The 18,475-nt window shown below is 35.6% G+C and overlaps 1 protein-coding gene across 6 annotated transcripts in view; it reads left to right on the top strand.

Moving 5' to 3' along the window:
• The window catches only part of REV1 (REV1 DNA directed polymerase), a 100,586-nt gene that overhangs the window by 52,221 nt on the left and 29,890 nt on the right, over window positions 1-18,475 (top strand). For 3 of the 6 annotated variants that reach the window (XM_035001768.1, XM_035001767.1, XM_035001770.1), the window contains 5 exons: window positions 5,118-5,286; window positions 8,912-9,064; window positions 11,938-12,647; window positions 15,233-15,340; window positions 16,765-16,881. In XM_035001768.1, the coding sequence (XP_034857659.1) occupies window positions 5,118-5,286; window positions 8,912-9,064; window positions 11,938-12,647; window positions 15,233-15,340; window positions 16,765-16,881 (1,257 nt within the window). The other 3 variants (XM_035001769.1, XM_035001772.1, XM_035001771.1) reach the window with 3 other exon arrangements.

The following is an 18,475-nucleotide window of genomic DNA, read 5'->3' as shown; positions in this document are numbered from 1 at the left end:
GATCAGGTATAGAACTCGGTTACAGAGGATAAACTCAGTTGAGCAGGGAATCTGGTAGAATACACATAAAAGATGGTTTATTTTAACCAGGTCATCAAAAGCACTATTACTGACTTTTTGATGGGTTGTAGAGTTGGTTATATAATACTGACTTTTTTTTTCTTTCTGTGATGGTATTTAATGTGATGAAAGCTCCTGGTAATAGAACATGAGGCAGTGATAGAAAATTTGTCTGGAAGCCAAATAGATTCATAATAATTTAGGAATAATTTAGGTCTGAAAGAAACCTTAGGATTCATTTTCTCCAGTCATCCCATTTGACCTCTGTCACACTAAACCATAAAGATAGTAGAAACTTGTTAATTTTGGCAGAGCCAGACTGAACTCAGGACTTTTGATCTCCAGTTCACTGTGTTTCCCTTATACATTGGCCACAGTAGAGACAGTATTTGCTTTTAAGGACTTTCTAGTACTTGACCTAAATTTACTGAATTTTATACCTGTTATATGTACAAGACATTGTGGTTTATTAGATAGTCAAGATATGTGAGTTAGTGACCTACTTTTTCCAATGTCTTGCTAATATACATATGTATTTTTTTAACTCGTTTACATTTTTTTTTTTAGGATTTTATTTATTTGACAGAGAGACACGGCGAGAGAGGGAACACAAGCGGGGGAGTGGGAGAGGGAGAAGCAGGCTTCCCGCTGAGCAGGGAGCCCCATGTGGGGCTCGATCTGAGGACCCTGGGATCATGACCTGAGCCGAAGGCAGGCGCTCAACGACTGAGCCACCCAGGCGCCCGTACTCGTTTACATTTTTCTGCTTTAGTTTCTTTATCCATAAAATTGAGTGACCTGCTTTGTTTTCTCTCACTTGTGAAATAGTCTTCAAGTTTTGTTTGCTGGTGATAATGGTTTTAGTACACAGAATTACACAGTAGCTTTGTAAGGAATCTTAGGTATCATCTAGTTTAGCTTCTCATTTTGTAAAGAGGAAACTGAGGCTAAGTGGGATGAGTCAGTTGCCTGAGATGTTACAACTTTTCAGTGTCACACTGCAGCTGGAAACCAGGCCTTTCTTTCCAGGGTAGCAGCAGTGTTAAAGTTGATCAAGTATGAGTGGTTGGAGACAGAAACCTGGACCTGAATTGTGGCTATCCCACCAGCTGTATGTCACTTCGGAAGGCTACCTTAGTCTCTCTGATCTTTGTTTTTCTACAAATTAATCTGCCTAAAGTTGATGCTATTTATAAGAAACCTTAAGTACATTGATGAATAATAATAATAATGCTTGTTGAAAAATTTAGTGTATCTTCAGGGGAAATCATTCAGTTGGCACATATGCCTTTAAAAAAATCTTTCGTTAGAACCAATGCTTTTTCTTTTCTTATGGTAAAGTCATTTTTGGGAGCTGCTGACCCTCAGAGACACTCTTCTTTTCTTTAAAGGCTCTTCACCAAGATGTCATTGGTAACCTATGGTGATGATTTTTGTTGGTGATTAAGTTAACTTTTTTATATTCTAATGTATTTAAACATAATATGTTCAGTGAGGATGTATAATGAGGGTTGAGGGATAATTTTATCTACTGTTTGAATTGGTCTAGTTGGTTTAACTTGATTAAGCTTGTTTATACTAATAAGGAAAATGAAGTGGTTATTAGATCTCTAAAAGCTTTTTTAGTTCTGACATTCTCTAGAGGGTAACATCAGTTGTAAAGATTTGGGGGATAAAGTTTCTCTGAATATTTTTTTTGTTTTGTTTGATTTTTCATTTTGTTTTCTTATCCTCGCTAGTACATCAAGGACTTTCTTGAAGGAAAAGGTACTGGAGGGTGGGCAACAAGAGAAGGATTTATAGGTGGGAGTATAAATTGAAAAAATTTAATGATTTATAGGAAGAGAACAGCCTCAGCCATGGAGTTTTTTTCCTTTCTGCTTTTGGGATAAGAGATGGTAACAATAATGATGATGCTGGTAATAGCTGACACATACTTCTATGTGCATGGCTCTTTTCTTAGCAATTTATAATTTTTAGCTCTTAATTCCACAGCAGCCCTCTGAGGCAATATTATTCCCGGTTTACATATGAGAAAAGTGAGGCCCTGTGAAGTTAAGTAACTTGCTTGAGGTCCACACAACTTTACAAAGGATTGAGCTAGGATTTGTACCTACTCGGTCTCGCTCTGGACCCTGTACTATATGGCCTAATTTGTTGAGTTACTGAATAAATATTTTGAGAATTGAAGTGGTAATACTACTTACACTCCACTTTTGCTAGAGGGGTGAAAACTCTAGACAGGAGGCTTTGATGCATGGGAGATGCCAGTTAATTCAGTAAATGTGTACTGAACACCTGCTTTGTCCCAGACAGAAGGAAGTGAATGAAACAGACAAGGTTCCTGCCCTTAAGGTGCACGCGCTCAAGGGGGAAATCCAACAACAAACGAGTAAACAAATAGGATAATTTCAAATTGTTATCAGTAGTATGAAGAAAATTCCCTGGTGTAGTAGATTGCGGGGATGGAGTTCCACAAAGCTTAGTGTCCTAGAGATTTCATGGGCTTGTGTACTGTCCTCCAAATATTTTTCCCTAATTAGCCCACATCTGCTGAATTTAAGGAGAGTGTTAAAAAATGAATTTATTCTGCAAATCTTCAGAGCTGTTGTTTATATTCTTTTGAACTTGTAATGTTCTATTGCTGAAGAAATAGAGCCAGAGGGAAATACTATTTTAAAAATACCAAAAAGCTATGAAAATGAGGGCAGCCACCAGCCACTGTGCCTGCCAGGCTGTTTGGGCTGGTGGAGTGGTTCCTGACTGCTGTCCCTAGTGCATTATTGGCAATTCTGTGTTTGTTTGAAAAGTTAGGGCTACTGTGTGTCAGCCCTAACTGTTGTGTGTTGTCTTCTACTACCTTTTTTAGGTCCAGGGCAGGATCCTCAAGTCATACATTACTTGAAAGGAGTTCTGCTGTCATAGTTAATAGCAATAGTTTTTATATTGAGTACTTCCTATGTGCCAGACTTACTTATTTGTAAAGAAGAGGAAGCTTAAAGGAGTTAAGTCCTTGTTAAACCCAGGTTGGTCTGACACCAGAGTTCATGTAATCTTACCTTTTAATTAGATTGGTTTTCATGGTTCACTTCACACTGACGAATAGGCAAGAGTTTGCAAAATTGAACTTCAGGGAGCCTCCTTAATTTCATCCTATAGGCCAGTAAGTTGTCCAGCTTTTCCAGTTACAAATTTCTGCAGTAATTCGATTTCAGAGAGCAAGTAGTAGAGGGGACAGTGCTTTTGTAGGTATGTGTAGACAAAGGTAATGTGTTCTTTCAGCCTGTTTTCTATTTAATCATTGAATACAATTAGAAGTGGTTTAGGAAAGTTGTAGATTAACTTGTAAATACTTTTTTGCATTTCCTTGCTTTTTATTGGATTTAGTGTCTGTCCATGTTATTACATTGTATTTAGCCTTTAATTTGGTACTTTATACTATTATGTCAGCCAAATTTTTTAATCTTTAGCAAAAGAAATTAAGTAAACTAGAGATTTCTGACTGGCTAGCTGTTTAATTTCCACTGTTTTACATTAAATCATTGTGATGCTCTAGTTTTTGTGATTCCCTAACCTCTGAAAATCTTCCATTATGAATTTTGAATTAATTTTATTTAAAAGTTGTTTTCATTTCTCTTTTCTAGTGCACTGTCCAGTTTGGTAAACCCTAGTTAGGCACTTGAAGTGTGGCTAGTCTAAATTGACAAATGTTGTAAATGCTGGAGACTTAGTATAAAAAAATCGTGATGAAATATCCCAGTTTTTTATGTTGATTATATGTTGAAGACGTTGAAGTGATAATGTTTTGGTTCCTTGAGGTTAAAAATATTGTTTAAATTAATTTTACCTTTTACTATGTTTAGTGAGCTTCCTATTAAATTATATATGTGACTTGCATTTGTGGTTCACATTATATTTCTATTAACCAGTATGTGCAATCAGTAACATCAAATGAATTCTATACTATAAGAATTTACCAAGAATTGACCAAACCTGTTACATCTACATGTGCTTTGTTAGTTTTTTTTCTTCTTCTGAAGACTAAAACTGTCCTAATACTTGGACTTGAATTGCTTGGGCTTAAGAAAAATCTGTTGCTTGGATAACAAAGTAGATTTATAAGCCTCCTGTGATGTCCCCTTCCCCCACCTTGGGGTACAGCTGTTTTGAGGAAGGTATAATTTATAGCTTTCATTAGTATAATAGGTGGAAGAAACAAGCAAGTGAAAATAATTAGTTTAATGTGATGCTGGTAATACTGGTCATAACATAACTTCAGTGAGTCAGACTTTTTATGGGAAAGCATAAACCACACTGATTCTTGTTTAAGATATTTTTCTATAGTTTTATTAAGAAAAAAATTGAGGGATGGGTGGGCAACAGGGAAAAATAATTTGAAACAAAATTGAAAAAATGTCTCTTTTTTAGCGATTTTTGTTTATATTGGTGAACTTTATTTTTTTGCTTTGGTGCAAGTTCATATTAAGAAACTGAGTGATTTTAACTTTTCTTATATTTTCTTGAATAAAAATAAAAACTATTAAACTTCGTAGGCGTAAAGTCTCTTAATAGCCCTACAGTCAGTCTGCCCGTAGTAAATATGAGCACTTTACCTATCTACTATTTTATTATTCTGAAGGAGGTGTAGGATTAATTGGAGTCTCTGTAAACTGACCTACAAATGCCTTTATGGTTGTTAATTTTTTAAAACATAAGATACCAGTATCAAGGTCATGTAGCTAAGTGTGGTCACAAGTTTTTAAAACATCTGCTGTTAGTAGTGTTTGATTCATTACGTGAGATCCCTGTCTGCTCTGGGCATCTCTTAGCAGTAGACTTCTTTGTTGGTGGACTGTCTCCAGCAGGAAAGAGGATGTGCTAAAGCAAGATAGCCTTATCACTTTGTAACTTACCTCCCAATTTTTTTCATTGGCAACACAGCCCAGGAGGAAGTGGATCAGTGATACATTCTTTAAGTTGGGCTTTTTAAGGGATTACTCAGCTAGGGCTTTACTTATATATAAAAGTCTTAACATGTTTTAATATTGATTTTACAGATCCTTCCGCTGAGGAATTGAGAAAGCTAATGATGTTACATGGAGGGCAATACCATGTGTATTATTCCAGATCCAAAACAACACACATTATTGCCACAAATCTTCCAAATGCCAAAATTAAAGAATTAAAGGGGGAAAAAGTAATTCGGCCAGAATGGATTGTGGAAAGGTAAGTTTAATTTTTAATTAATAAGTTTTAAAAATTGGAATACTTCTTACATTATAAACACCTCACTTATATTGCCTCTTAACGGTGAAAAATAATGTCTTAATACTGTTGTACTCTTTGACCTCACATTGGTGATTTAGGTAACCTAGTATGTTAGTGTTCTTGCGGCCTCAGCTACCAGGAATTAGGGGAGATGACTCAAGTAAGCAGCAGGAAGCAGTGATGGGAAGGGGTTGGCTAAGCATGGTGTTCATTCAGCAAATGTTTGTACATCTCTGATGGGCTGTGTACATGGGAAATATCAATGAAGTAAACAAAGATCTGTTCCCTACCTCTTGGAGCTTATGTTCTATTGAAAACATTAAAACAATATTCTTAATATATGAGTACATTATAGGTTAAAAGTTAATACGTGCTAAGGGGGAAAAAAGAAAATCAGGGTATTGGGACCTGGTGTACTGGGAGAGGGGACAGAGAGGAAGAGCAGTTTTTTAGTTGTTACATTATGGTTCTTCTGTTGTTGGTTTGGAATTGATGTTGTAAATCATCGGCCATTCATACTAACTCCCTAAATTTAAATATGTCATCTGAATCTTGATGAGCCATAACTTAAGTGATTTATATCTTGAAATGATATATAATATATGTGAGTAATTGCTAGATTTATGAAAGTTAAAATTTAAAATATTAAAATCCTCATTTTTAAAAGAAGGCTTAATATTGATATGCTATGATTAGGTGAGAAATAATTTATGCAAAGTATCTAGCACAGTGCCTGACCCATTGTTAGAGGCATAATACATAAGAAGTTCTTTTGTTATTTTCATTCTATAAACATTATCAAGTATTGGAAAATTAATTCCAAAATGTCAAAAGTGCATTTTGAAAAAGTCCATTTGACTTCCAGAAAACCAAATGTATCTTATAGATTAAGGGTTTTTTAAACTTTGGGGGATTAAGTTGATGGCCCATCTGTGGAACATCTTATTGATTCCTTTTGCTGTTTTCTCATGACCTGTCCCTTCGTTACATAGGATCATTGAATGTGGCTTTTAGCTGTTTATCTCCTTAAAAAAGGAGCTGTGCAGTTTTCAGTTTAAGAAGTTAGTATCATTCCAGAGTTGGGCTGTGTGGTGTCATGTACAGACAATCCTATCATCATGCTAGGGCTAGAATTGGATCTGAGAATATTAGTCTGACTTTGGAGGGAATGGGAGAGATCCATAGATATTAGGAAAGTGGGCTGAAAAGGGTGCTTGCTGGGTGGAACTTGATTTGCTTAGAAAATAGTAGTTTTCATTATAGCTTTTTTTTTAGCCTACTCTTCCTTCTTGCCCTGAGTACAACTAAAGAGAGAATACAATTGAAAAAGCAACTTACGGCAGTTATAAGTTTTAAAGTTCACTTGAACGGATTTTATTTCAGTTTGAAGTCATCTATTTTTTTTTAATTTTTTATTGTTATGTTAATCACCATACATTACATCATTAGTTTTAGATGTAGTGTTCCATGATTCATTGTTTGTGCATAACACCCAGTGCTCCATGCAGAATGTGCCCTCTTTAATACCCATCACCAGGCTAACCCATCCTCCCACCCCCCTCCCCTCTAGAACCCTCAGTTTGTTTTTCAGAGTCCATCATCCCTCATGGTTCGTCTCCCCCTCTGTTAATCATCTATTTTTAAATAACTGATTATATGTCCTGTTTGCTTCATTTTACATATGAAAAGGCAGAGCTGATAAGGCTAACTCGCCCAAGAATAGCAGGATTCAGAATCCAGATTTTTCTGACTCCTATTTAGGTCTGCTCTTTGCCATCTGAATTGGCCCATGTGGAAATGGATCAGCCTGAGCATATGTCTTAATATATAAAATAAATGCCCACTGTCTACATGTCCTAGCATGGAATCCTTTTGGGCAACCACAGTACTGTTTTGTTTCATACTCTAATCCCAGTCTTGTTCATCTCTTCTTAGTAGTGTTTTTACGAGATTTTATTATACTTAAAATTTTAAACATTATTTTAGTTATTTAATGAATGGTTACATGACATGTTTTGTTTTCCTATTTTTCGTTTGAGAAGTTTAAAAAGCAGCTACCACTTCTAAGTGTGTGGGGTGATAACTTTGCTTTGATTAGAATTCCCTGATGTCTGTGTATGTGCCATTAAACCTGAGTTAATGTGGGCATGATTATAGGGCCACCACTTCTAAGAGGCAGGGGAGTCCTTTAATGGAGAAGCCTATGTGCATCAGTTTTAGGTAGGAGATTATCTTACGAAACCTTCTCCTGGCAGATCTTACCCTTTTATGTAGTATATTGTAAATTAGGGATTTTCAAATTTTTGTCATAACTGTTTTTTTTCAGACAATTTAATGTTGACATTTGAAGGATAGAATGGGAAGGTGCTACGATTCACCCCACTGCCTCATCAAGCCTGACGATGCCATGGAGCACAGTTTAAAACCCCTGTCCTAAGTTATTAAAGGCTGATTTTGTTTTTGTTGTTCTTCTTTTTGTGTTGAGTCTTTTGTAGCAGGGGACCCTGCCTCCTGTGGTTAGGTTTCCCAAGTGGGTCTGCTGCCAGTGAGAGCCGATGATTGTTGCAGTTCATGCCAGCTGGGGGTACTGGTTCCCAGCCAGATCTGCCCTTTCTTTTTAAGTTCCCAAGCTACAATGTGTTAGCACGTTTGTTAGGTACTTACAATACTGCGAAGAGCTCATACTTCCTATGGGTTAAAACGTTTCTAATTACATTTACTATTAATATTAGAGTGCTTATTCAACTCAAATAAAAGTTGATCGTGATTTCACCTTATGATTTTTTTTCATTTCTCTTGTGTTTTTGTATCTTTCTTCAATTTATTCTTCATAGAAAATGTGTAGGACTCTAGTTTCTGGTATAGATTTGGCTTTTTTTTTTTTAATTGGTATCATTTACATTTTTCTCTCACAGTACTACAGAGTTCTTCTAAAATTATTAATTGGCTAACTAGCCAAGGTACACATTTCAGACTATCCCCCAATGACTTTTAGGTAACATTGTATCAGAAAATATATTTTCGATCTTCAGGTGCTTACGAATGAATAATTTACTCTCAGTTATCTGTAATAAGAAGACATTCTGTACCCTGTAGGAGAAAGGGCAAGAAGTTTTATACATATTTTCATACCTGTTTTATTTCCTTTCCTGAGATCATAGTGTGGAAACTGGGAATCCTGGAAATACTTCATATGTGAAATGAGATTTGAGAAAGTCTTGGTGATTCTATATGAATTGTTTGAGGGGGAATTGTAAATATTAAAGTCATGATGATTAAAATATTTAAACTCTGCATGCAATTTTGTCACTCTATAGTTATTTTTTTCCCCCTCCTGTAAGGTTGTTGGGCACTAACTCTTTAAATTTCAGATGTGTGTCTTTTCATGGGTAGAATGTCTTATTCTTAAGTGTTTAAGGAAGATGATATTGCATTAGAGCCACTAAAACCAAGCGAGAGGAAATAAACTAGGAAAACTGGTGGCTCATTGTTGGTGAAAAACTCCCATCATTTCAGACGTTGAGTTTTCATGAAGCTTATTTTCCCCAAGTATTGAACTCTTAGTGTTACTTTTTTGTTTCAGCATCAAAGCTGGACGACTGCTGTCCTGCATTCCCTATCAGCTGTACAGCAAGCAGTCCAACATGCAGAAAGGTCTCAACTTTAATCCTGCGTGCAAAGCTGAGGAACCTGGGCCAGGTCCAAGCAGTGTAGCCAAACAGCTCAACAATGGGGTGTAAGTTGGTCTACGTTGCGGAATGCTGCAAAGCTGAGTTTTAGCAGTGGTTTCAGCCCCTGCTTTGCTGAAGATAGAAACAAACACAAAACCTGGCCATTCATCTGTATTAAACATGTTAAAATTTATGTGTGGGTGTCTTACCTAAAAATTGTTTTTATATTGAAAGTTCCATAAATAAAATGTAAATAAGAAAGCTTTTCCAGGCATTTTAGATTCCCATGTTAAACTAATGGATCTTAAATTACTAGAAGTAAAATTTCCCATGGATTTTCCTGAAAGTAATTATTTCCATGTAAGTAATTTGCTGTGGAATGTTGCTTTCTCAAAAAAATGAGCTAACTGTGCCAAGGTATACTTTTGTTGTGTGCTATATACATAATGAAAATGTTAACATTTCTAGGTGGTTTTGAAAAATTCCAAATTCATAGCAAGTTTACTTATGTTAATATTTTTATATCAGTAAAAATTTAGCTGGTGACTCTCAGTGTTACAGTTAGAGGTAACTCTAGACTTGAGTCCATGTGGCAGGTTTTAAAAAATATACTGATTAAGCTTTAATTGCAATAATCTTGGATAAAGTGGTTTCATGATTAATTGGTGTGTTGCCTTAACGTGTATATCAGGTGGTTCATTATCATTAGCCTTCTCATACTTATTAAATTGCTTGCTTTGGGAGTTGGATATATTTTTTTTTAAAGGCCAGGAGTCTAATTAACCTGGGGGGATCTGATGTCACTACCTTCTGTAGTTTTTGTTGTTGTCATTTGTTTTTTAGCTTGTGTTCACTTATAAGCATATTCACGTGTTTTTCACATTATCTGACACTTGTGATTTTTTTGGTATCATCAAGGTGCACAACAAATAATATCAGAAAATCTTTCTGAATGCACTTTATATCTTTTTCTTACCCACACTAATAAAAATAGAAAATGTGTTTTTTTAAAATTCTTTGTGCCAATTAGATTGTATTTTTTAATACATGTACACTTCTGCCTAATTAATATATATTACCAGTGCTGTATTTCCACTACAGCTACTTCATGAATATCCATTTATCTAGGCTGAAAAACTACAGTATAGAAAAAATGTATATTAGCAGTGTGTTTATTGCCAATATATGCAATTCTGTTGCATATGTTGCTAGTATACGTGGAAGGAATCTTTACTATTTGTGATACAGAGAACTAGACATCAGGCTTTTCTGATTTACTTCACTTTCGTTGCTCTCTGTGATCTTTATGTTTTGGTATATTCAATACATTTTATAAATTCCTTTGAAATTCTGTTATGTGACTTCTTGTTCCCTTGCTTTCTCTTTATCTCAAGGGCCAGATGCGGAAGAAATTAGGTTTTCTTTTCTTCTTCCTTTAATCGTTTCCCGTTGGTCGTCTTTTTCCCTTTCACTGGCATGCATCTGTGAGGATTGGACCTAATCAGAGTTGGCTGTCATATTCCATGAGATGGTTTAGCCAGACAGGGCCAACCCAGAAATGGGTGGTAATGTTTTGCATCTGACTCATGTGTGACTTCTCTGTGTATTCAGACTGTTACTACTAATATATCATGTTGGTATTAGAATGAGGGACTTTTTAGATTAAACCTGGTAATACTGTGGTAACCTCACCAATGCCTGGGTGCCATGTATCAGGCAACTGTTTCTGGAGGCTGAACTGTAATTGGATTAATGGTGTGGGTGTTTCTAAGTGGAATGAATTACTCTTCTGTAATTCAGGTTTTTGTATTTGTTACTTAGATAATTTTTGTGAACGCAAATGAGTTTTATCTTTATTATAGAGCATTACCAAGCAAACATCTAGAGGAGTCACAATGTGAATTTAGCGGAACATTTGTCATAGGTCCTGCGTTTATAAACTTGTCATCAGGAAACTTGGTCCATATTGCCTTGGACCACCCTGGCATCTGAATATGCTTTTCTTAGAAATGAAATGCCATTTCCTCTGTTAATAAGCAAGTGTCCTCATTTTTCTAGGTATATTTTTTTCCTGAATTACCCATACACATTAACCTGATTCTTAACTTTTTATCTACTCATGCAACAGTTGGCCCCATTAATGGATTAGTACATATAGTCTGTCAGTCTTCCTGAGTGAAACTAACTGGCCCTAGGATTGTAGCAGTATTGGGTTTAATATGTTGAACAGTGCCTTACATAAAACTAAAACTAGGAATAATCATTCAGATAAAGTTTCTTACCAATTTTTAGGGGAGCTTTTTATATTGAGTCCCATAATTTATTGACTCCCTAGTAAATGCCAGACACTGTGCTTCAAGCTGGATATTTAGCGATTACAGGTCCCAGTTAAGTTTTAGTGGGAAAAGTGACTGAAAACAGTTTTTCTTTTTCTTTTCTTTTTTTAAAGATTTATTTGTTTATTTATTTGAGAGAGAGAGAGAGAGAGAAACAGCATGAGAGGGGAGAGTGTCAGAGGGAGGAGAAGCAGGCTCCCCGCTGAGCCGGGAGCCCAAGGTGGGACTCGATCCCAGGACCCCGGGATCATGACCTGAGCCGAAGGCAGACGCTTAACCGACTGAGCCACCCAGGCGCCCTAGTTTTTATTTTTCTTCAATCTGAGATTCCATTGTATTTCTTCTTTGGGAGTGTTTGAAGTTTGAAAAAAAAACAAACAAACCCTAAAAGACTGTTTATATTCTAGAATTTTCCTAGTTACCTTGCTACTTCGGTTTAGCTAAGAATTATCTTTTGTTGGAAGAGGAAGAATATAAAATTTATGGCTTAATTTTTCAGAGAAATATTGACGTGCATATCTCTAAGACCATGTTTACATTAAAAATTGTTTTAGCCTGAAAGTCACACATTAATTGAAATTAAATCTTCTTTCCTCCTATAGAAATCACATAATTAAGAAGATTGAGACAGAAAATGAAGTCAAAGTCAATGGAATGAACAGTTGGAATGAAGAAGATGCAGATAATGATTTTAGTTTTACGGAGCTGGAGCAGATCTTTCCAGGAAGGAAACAAAACGGAATTCCGCATCACAGAGACAGCACTGCCATTTTTAATGGACACACTCCTAGCTCTAATGGTGCCTTAAAGACGCAGGATTGCTTGGTGCCCATGGGCCACAGTGTTGCCAGCAGGCTTTCTCCAGACTTCGCCCAGGAGGAGGAGCAGGCCGAGAAGAGCAGCACTGACTTCAGAGACTGCGTTGTGCAGCAGTCGCAACAAAGCACTAGAAACACAGATGCCGTGCGGAATCCACACAGAACTAATTCCTTCTCCTTATCATCTTTGCACAGTAACACTAAAATAAATGGTGCTCACCACTCCGCTGTTCAGGGGCCTTCAAGCACAAAAAGCACTTCTTCAGTACCTACTCTTAGCAAGGCAGCACCTTCAGTGCCATCCAAACCCTCAGATTGCAATTTTATTTCAGACTTCTATTCCCGCTCAAGACTGCATCACATATCGATGTGGAAGTGTGAATTGACTGAGTTTGTCAATACCCTACAAAGACAAAGTAGTGGTATCTTTCCAGGAAGGGAAAAGTTAAAAAAAATGAAAACAGGCAGGTCTGCACTTGTTGTAACTGACACAGGTAGATACTTACTAAAATTGTTTTCTTAAGAAACAATCATGCTTGACCATTTTGTTCTTAAGCTGTCATTGGTATTCTGATCAATACTAAGCTCTCATGATATAAAAGTCTTTAGGAATATCAGGATATATAAGTTACAGTGAGCCTAGCAGATTATAGAAAGCTTTCTTATTTATTATTTTTTATAAATTTAGATTTAAATGTGGCTAACTGAATATTTTTAGGTAACTTAAACAGTAACAAGGTTGAGATTCTGAGCATTCATTCATTCCTCATGTAGACCTTGTCAGTTGTTGAAGTTTTGAACTGTGTAAAATATTACATGTATTATATTCAGTGCATAAACTCCTGTAAGAATAAATTGGGTTTGGCAAGAGTAACTGTTAATTCCAGAAGCTGGCATCTTAATGATTTTTAAATTATTAAATAACTGACATAATATCTATTGTAATGTTAGTGGTAAACTTGTAGTGAGAGTAAGTATTTTCACATAAAAGTAGATGGGTTAATTGTATTTTGTTTTTTAATACTTTTCTTGTTTTCAAAAGCAAACAAAACCAACGATTACAGGCTATATTTCTGTGCAGTCATTATCGATTAGTATATGCTCTGAGGTTTGAGGTGCTTTTTACAGAATATATGGTTTGGTTTTGTTTTTTGGAGAGAGATCTCAGATTATCTAATACTACCCTTGAACTGAATAGCTGTGGAAACTGAGGTACAGAGGGAAGCTCATGGTTCTGTCCTAGAAAGTGATAGATCTTCTCCATGTGGGGTTTTTTCTGTTTTGTTGTGTTTGATGTATTCCTAAATGCTTTCTGTTACTTATGAAATATTTCAGAATAATGTTAAAGGTATTAGATTATCCATACATCATCCCCTGACCTTATATGGTAAAGGTCATTTAATTTTGAAAGCTTCAAAGAACTATTACAAATTAGTTTCATGAGTGGGAGTAAAATCATAAATTTTTGTATTGTATGAAAGCATTCAGTAGGTATATGGTATATATGCATTCTGTACTACTTGAATGTTTAAAGCAGTTATTTTGGGTTGTTTACATTATGTTTATATAATACTTCTATACAGCAGAATTATGGTTGTTAAGATTTATTTTATAAATCATTTCTGGAGATAATATAGAGGCTAGCAAGGAAGTGCATGGCTTTGGAGTTCGATAATATAGCCTGAATGTGAATCCTGGCCCTGCTGCTCTTATCCTGCAGGACCATGGGCCGGTTAGTTCACTTCTGTGGGTCTCAGTTTCCTCTTCACCGTGGAGCGATAGGTAGTCCATGATGCTCACCTCATGGGCTTCTGAGCTTAGGGAAAATAACCAGAACTAAGGCTCGGTGCCTCGCACGTAGTGAGAACTTGGTAAATGCTTTCACAGTCACAATTTGGTAAATGGAGTCGTCTGAACCTTTGGGGAGTAAAAATGAAAGTTTTGGGAAACCTATCATGAAGACCTACCTTCAGTACTAGTATTTTTTATCAGCAGAAACTCCTTTATGAGATTAGAGCTTTTTATAAGCTCAGGGTTCCTATTTCCAGGACTTGTATATCTTGGACCAGGACCAGGGAGAAGGGCTAAGGATGAAACTGGTAAAGAGGAAAGCTCTTCTTGTGGTTGGATTGGTTAAAATAGCCCTGATAAATCTAATCAGGGTGATTAGAAGGCAGAGTCGTTAGGAGAGGACACTCAGCTTTATCTTCTTAAAGTGGCACATATGCTTCAGAGCTGATTTTTAATAGTGTTTAATGGTCTAAGGAGGAAAGTTCAAATACATTTATATGTATACAGATTTATATGTAAATTTTTGTTTATATTATAGACTTTTCTAAATATATCTAGGGCAACAGTGTGATGGCTTGAGGGCTCAAATCAGACTGCCTGGGGTTGATTACCAGCTCAGCCTCTTCTTACTGGCTGCATAAGATAATTATTAACATAATATTAATCTGTAAAATGGGCATAATAACATTACTTACCTCAGCATTGTTGTGAAAATTTAAATACACGTTAACCTCTTACAGCAGTGCATGACAGCTACCAAACACTCAATAACAGTAGCAATTTTTACTGTTTGTTTGTTTTTTTAATCAAGGAATGTTTGTAGACTGCATGAAATACTGATCATTTAAAGTTACTTAGCTCCATGTAACTAAATATATGAAAACACCTTTATACATTTTGGTAAAATCTTCAGCACACAGAAGTAACTTTAAGATAAGCATTTAGACATACTTTGGATTATTAGAATTATTAGAATATAGACTAGGAAAACATGGTATCTTCATAATTGATTTCAAATTATGCTTGGAAACTAAATGTGTTTACTTTTGTAGCAAGCAAATTATGCTTGGAAACTAAATGTGATTACTTTTGTAGCAAAAGAAACTGAAATTTGATGTCTCTTGAGGTGGTAGAAATGGTCTGTAATAGATTCTGTATTTTTTTTTTTTTTTGAGACTTCATTCTACTTATAGGCACTTGAAAATACAGTTTCTAAAATTAAATAGACCTGATTTTTTAAAATATTAACAATTAGTTTGGGGTTTGAATGTTTTCTTTTTCCTTCTAGGAAATATGTCAGTATTGAGTTCACCCAGGCATCAGAGCTGTATAATGCATGTTGATATGGATTGCTTCTTTGTATCAGTGGGTATACGAAATAGACCAGATCTCAAAGGTCTGTATTCTTGTTTATATTTTAAGAAAATTGATAATATTGTTATATGTTCTAAAGGATCTAAAAATCTTCTTTGAGAACTATTTATTCGAATTTTCCTTAGCAAAATAAATTCCTGCTTCCAAATTTTCTGGACTCCATTATCAAGAAAGATAAAGGGAAATTAGAAATGCTTTTTTCTCTCTAAAGAGGTCAGGTCTTTAGGGAAGAATACTCCTCTTCACCTGAAGGATATTTCATCTAAGACTAATATAGACTGGTATTGGGCATTTTCTACATTTTTATATATTTACTATTACTTTGTTATTAAATGGAAATTTTGTGGTAGCATATGTCTGCAACTTGGGTCACTGAGCTTTCTCTCTCTTGAATAAATAACTTGATTAACTGTCCATATGCTAGTGCACATTCCAACCTTTTGGTTAGAGAATAATTTTGCATTATTGAATATTGCTAAGATATGCTGTCATCTTTGTTTTAATGGACTTTCATGTATTTGTGAACTAAGCAGTACAAAGTAAAAACATTTATTCTGGGTTTTTCAGTAGTTCTGTCTGTGCTTGAAACTACTAGCATTTTCTTCTGAGTCTGTTCTTCCTTTAAGGAGAGCACAGAAGTTGCTGTGTTAATACCAGAGCTTTATTTTTGTCACGGGTAGCTACTGCTTCAGCTTTGAAAGAAGTTTAGAATGTTAAAGAATTGGGCTTAGCCTGATGAGTCACTCTGATGCATAATTTTTTTTATTCTCACAACAAATGCATTCAGTAACCTATATATGAATTATCCATGGGCTTGCTTTAGAAGTTAACAGTTTTCTTGTAATTTAATGCATGCACAAGGAAATGAAAGCTTTTATACTAAAGATTTTATACATGAAAGATTTTATAACTAAACCAAAAACTGCGGGACTGTATTCTCATATTTGATTGTATAGTAGGTCAGATTGTGGTCCCTCTGCATATATATTTGTTTCTCTTGCTGTAAAATTGAAAGATTAGTTTAGATGTTACCTTACTTTCCTGATACAAGAAATATAAAACATCTAGATATAGTTGGTTTTTCTTTCCCTCTCCCACCCCTCTAATTCGAATCTAGCATCAGAGTTGACTTGTTTTCTACTGCAAGAAACCAAACAAAAACAATGGGAAGCAAAGTGAAAGCATTGCTTTTAAGTTGAATAAATGTATCAAAGTTGTCATAAGTAGTTTACTTTCGGAGGGGTGTTGAGAAACTTAGATGATCTTTGCATGGTAATTGGTAACTTTTAAAGATGTTAGCTCCTTTATGGATTAACGCCTCAAGAAAGCCAAAGAAAAAAATGCTGTATTTTATAAATCTTGTGAAATATTTTCCTTTATATGTTGTCAGTGTTGTTAACATTCCTGTACTTAGATTTAAAAATAATTTTTTTCTTTTCCTCACAGGAAAACCAGTGGCTGTTACGAGTAACAGAGGCACAGGAAGGGCACCTTTACGTCCCGGCGCCAACCCCCAGTTGGAGTGGCAGTATTACCAGAATAAAATCCTGAAAGGCAAAGCAGGTACAAATGAGCTCTCTTTGAAGTCACGGTGCTCCTGTTGAAGACGTCTGGATTTTGCTGCTGGTGTTCTTGTTACAGAAATGAAAGAGTTGAAATAATGAGCTTTTTCATTCAAGGGTTTTAAAGGTGTCAGTGACATTTCAAAGCAAAATCTGTATGCAGTACAAATGACTGGTTCATAGCCCTGCTCTGTTGAACTGTGTGATATTTTCCTGGGACAGAGAGTGAAGAATGTTTTATAAGGTGTGATTAGTTTGCTTTGTATACAGTTAGATTGGGGATGAAAATAAAATCCTGGACATCACTTTGTGGAAGCCTCTAGACCGGAGAGTTAATTACTAGTTGTTTGGTCACTGATCACAGTAAAGACACTAAAGTTCATGTTGCTAAAGATTTGTATGAGGCAGTGGAATAAGAAACAGTAGGACTTCATTTACTGGAATAAGAAGATAAAACCAGAAATCATTCCCCATGTCTTTGCTGAACCTGCTTCAACATTTTCTTGCCTCGCCGGCTTTTGAATTTTTGCTATTAATAAATAAAAATCATAACTTAGACTGTTCACAATACTATTAAGATTTTTATATCTGTTTTTCCCTCTGAGTAAATTCCCTGAGAAATACTTGCTTACAAATTAAATTCTTTGTCACTGATCAGTTTTCCTCATAGATGTCTGCAAAGCCAAAAAAAATTTTTAAATTAGTTTTCCAGAAAAATATTAATCAGAAAGTAGTCAGAAATTAGGTATACAGTGGAATGGAAGGCAAAGCAGTTAAATTTCATCCTGATTATTTCTGGTTCCTGGTTTTCAGTTATGAAAACTTGGCATTATTTTAGAAATCTCATTGAAGTTAAGGCTAAAGGAAAACCACTGGACATTTCTGAGGACCTTTTTTTGGGATTACAGTCTTTTTTTGGCTGTGTACAGGTATGAGTACAAAACAGTAATGATAGATATATCTTTTTGCTTCATGTGTATCTGTATTTTCCAGATTTCCTAAAGCATTTCTTGGTTTTTAAATCTTTTAAGAGATTTTTGAGATTCTAGCATTTTGTGTGTCATGGGTAGGTCTTGGGGTAGCCAGTAGTATTGAGCTCGTTAACACTTAGTTGTATTGTGGTATGTGACAATATGGGTAGTTTCTGAAGTATTGGTTGTATGGTTTTGTGGTAGGTTGGTTTTTCTTTTTGTATTTTCTGTGTGGCATTAAAAATATGAAATCTTAAGTTTTAGAGAACAAATAAGTAGCTTAAGGAAATGCATAATACTTGTTATCTATTGGGCACTCAGTTAAAAAACTCACTGAATGAATGTTGAAAGAAGGAAAAATACCTTGGACATAGCATTCGGTAACATCGGTCAGTTACCCAGCGCTTGGCTCCTCCGGTGGGTAGAATCTTGCGTTTGCCACGCACGTCTGTAGTTTGGCAGTCTCCGTCCAGAAGTTTGGCCTTCGCAAGTGCACATCCTTTAGGAGTAGCAGAGAACGAGTCCTCTTACGTCTTTCCTTCCTTCACAAGTGATCTGACCATACACAGTTTATTAACAGAATACAGTCATTGGTTACTTAATTATCTTCATCAGTTTAGCCAC

This window comes from Mirounga leonina, unplaced genomic scaffold, assembly GCF_011800145.1.
Source record: "Mirounga leonina isolate KUSES-001 unplaced genomic scaffold, KU_Mleo_1.0 Mir_125, whole genome shotgun sequence".
In the NCBI taxonomy this organism is placed as follows: domain Eukaryota; kingdom Metazoa; phylum Chordata; class Mammalia; order Carnivora; family Phocidae; genus Mirounga; species Mirounga leonina.
The sequence above is the reverse complement of the archived record's forward strand: the minus strand, read 5'-3'. Positions and strand labels throughout refer to the sequence as shown.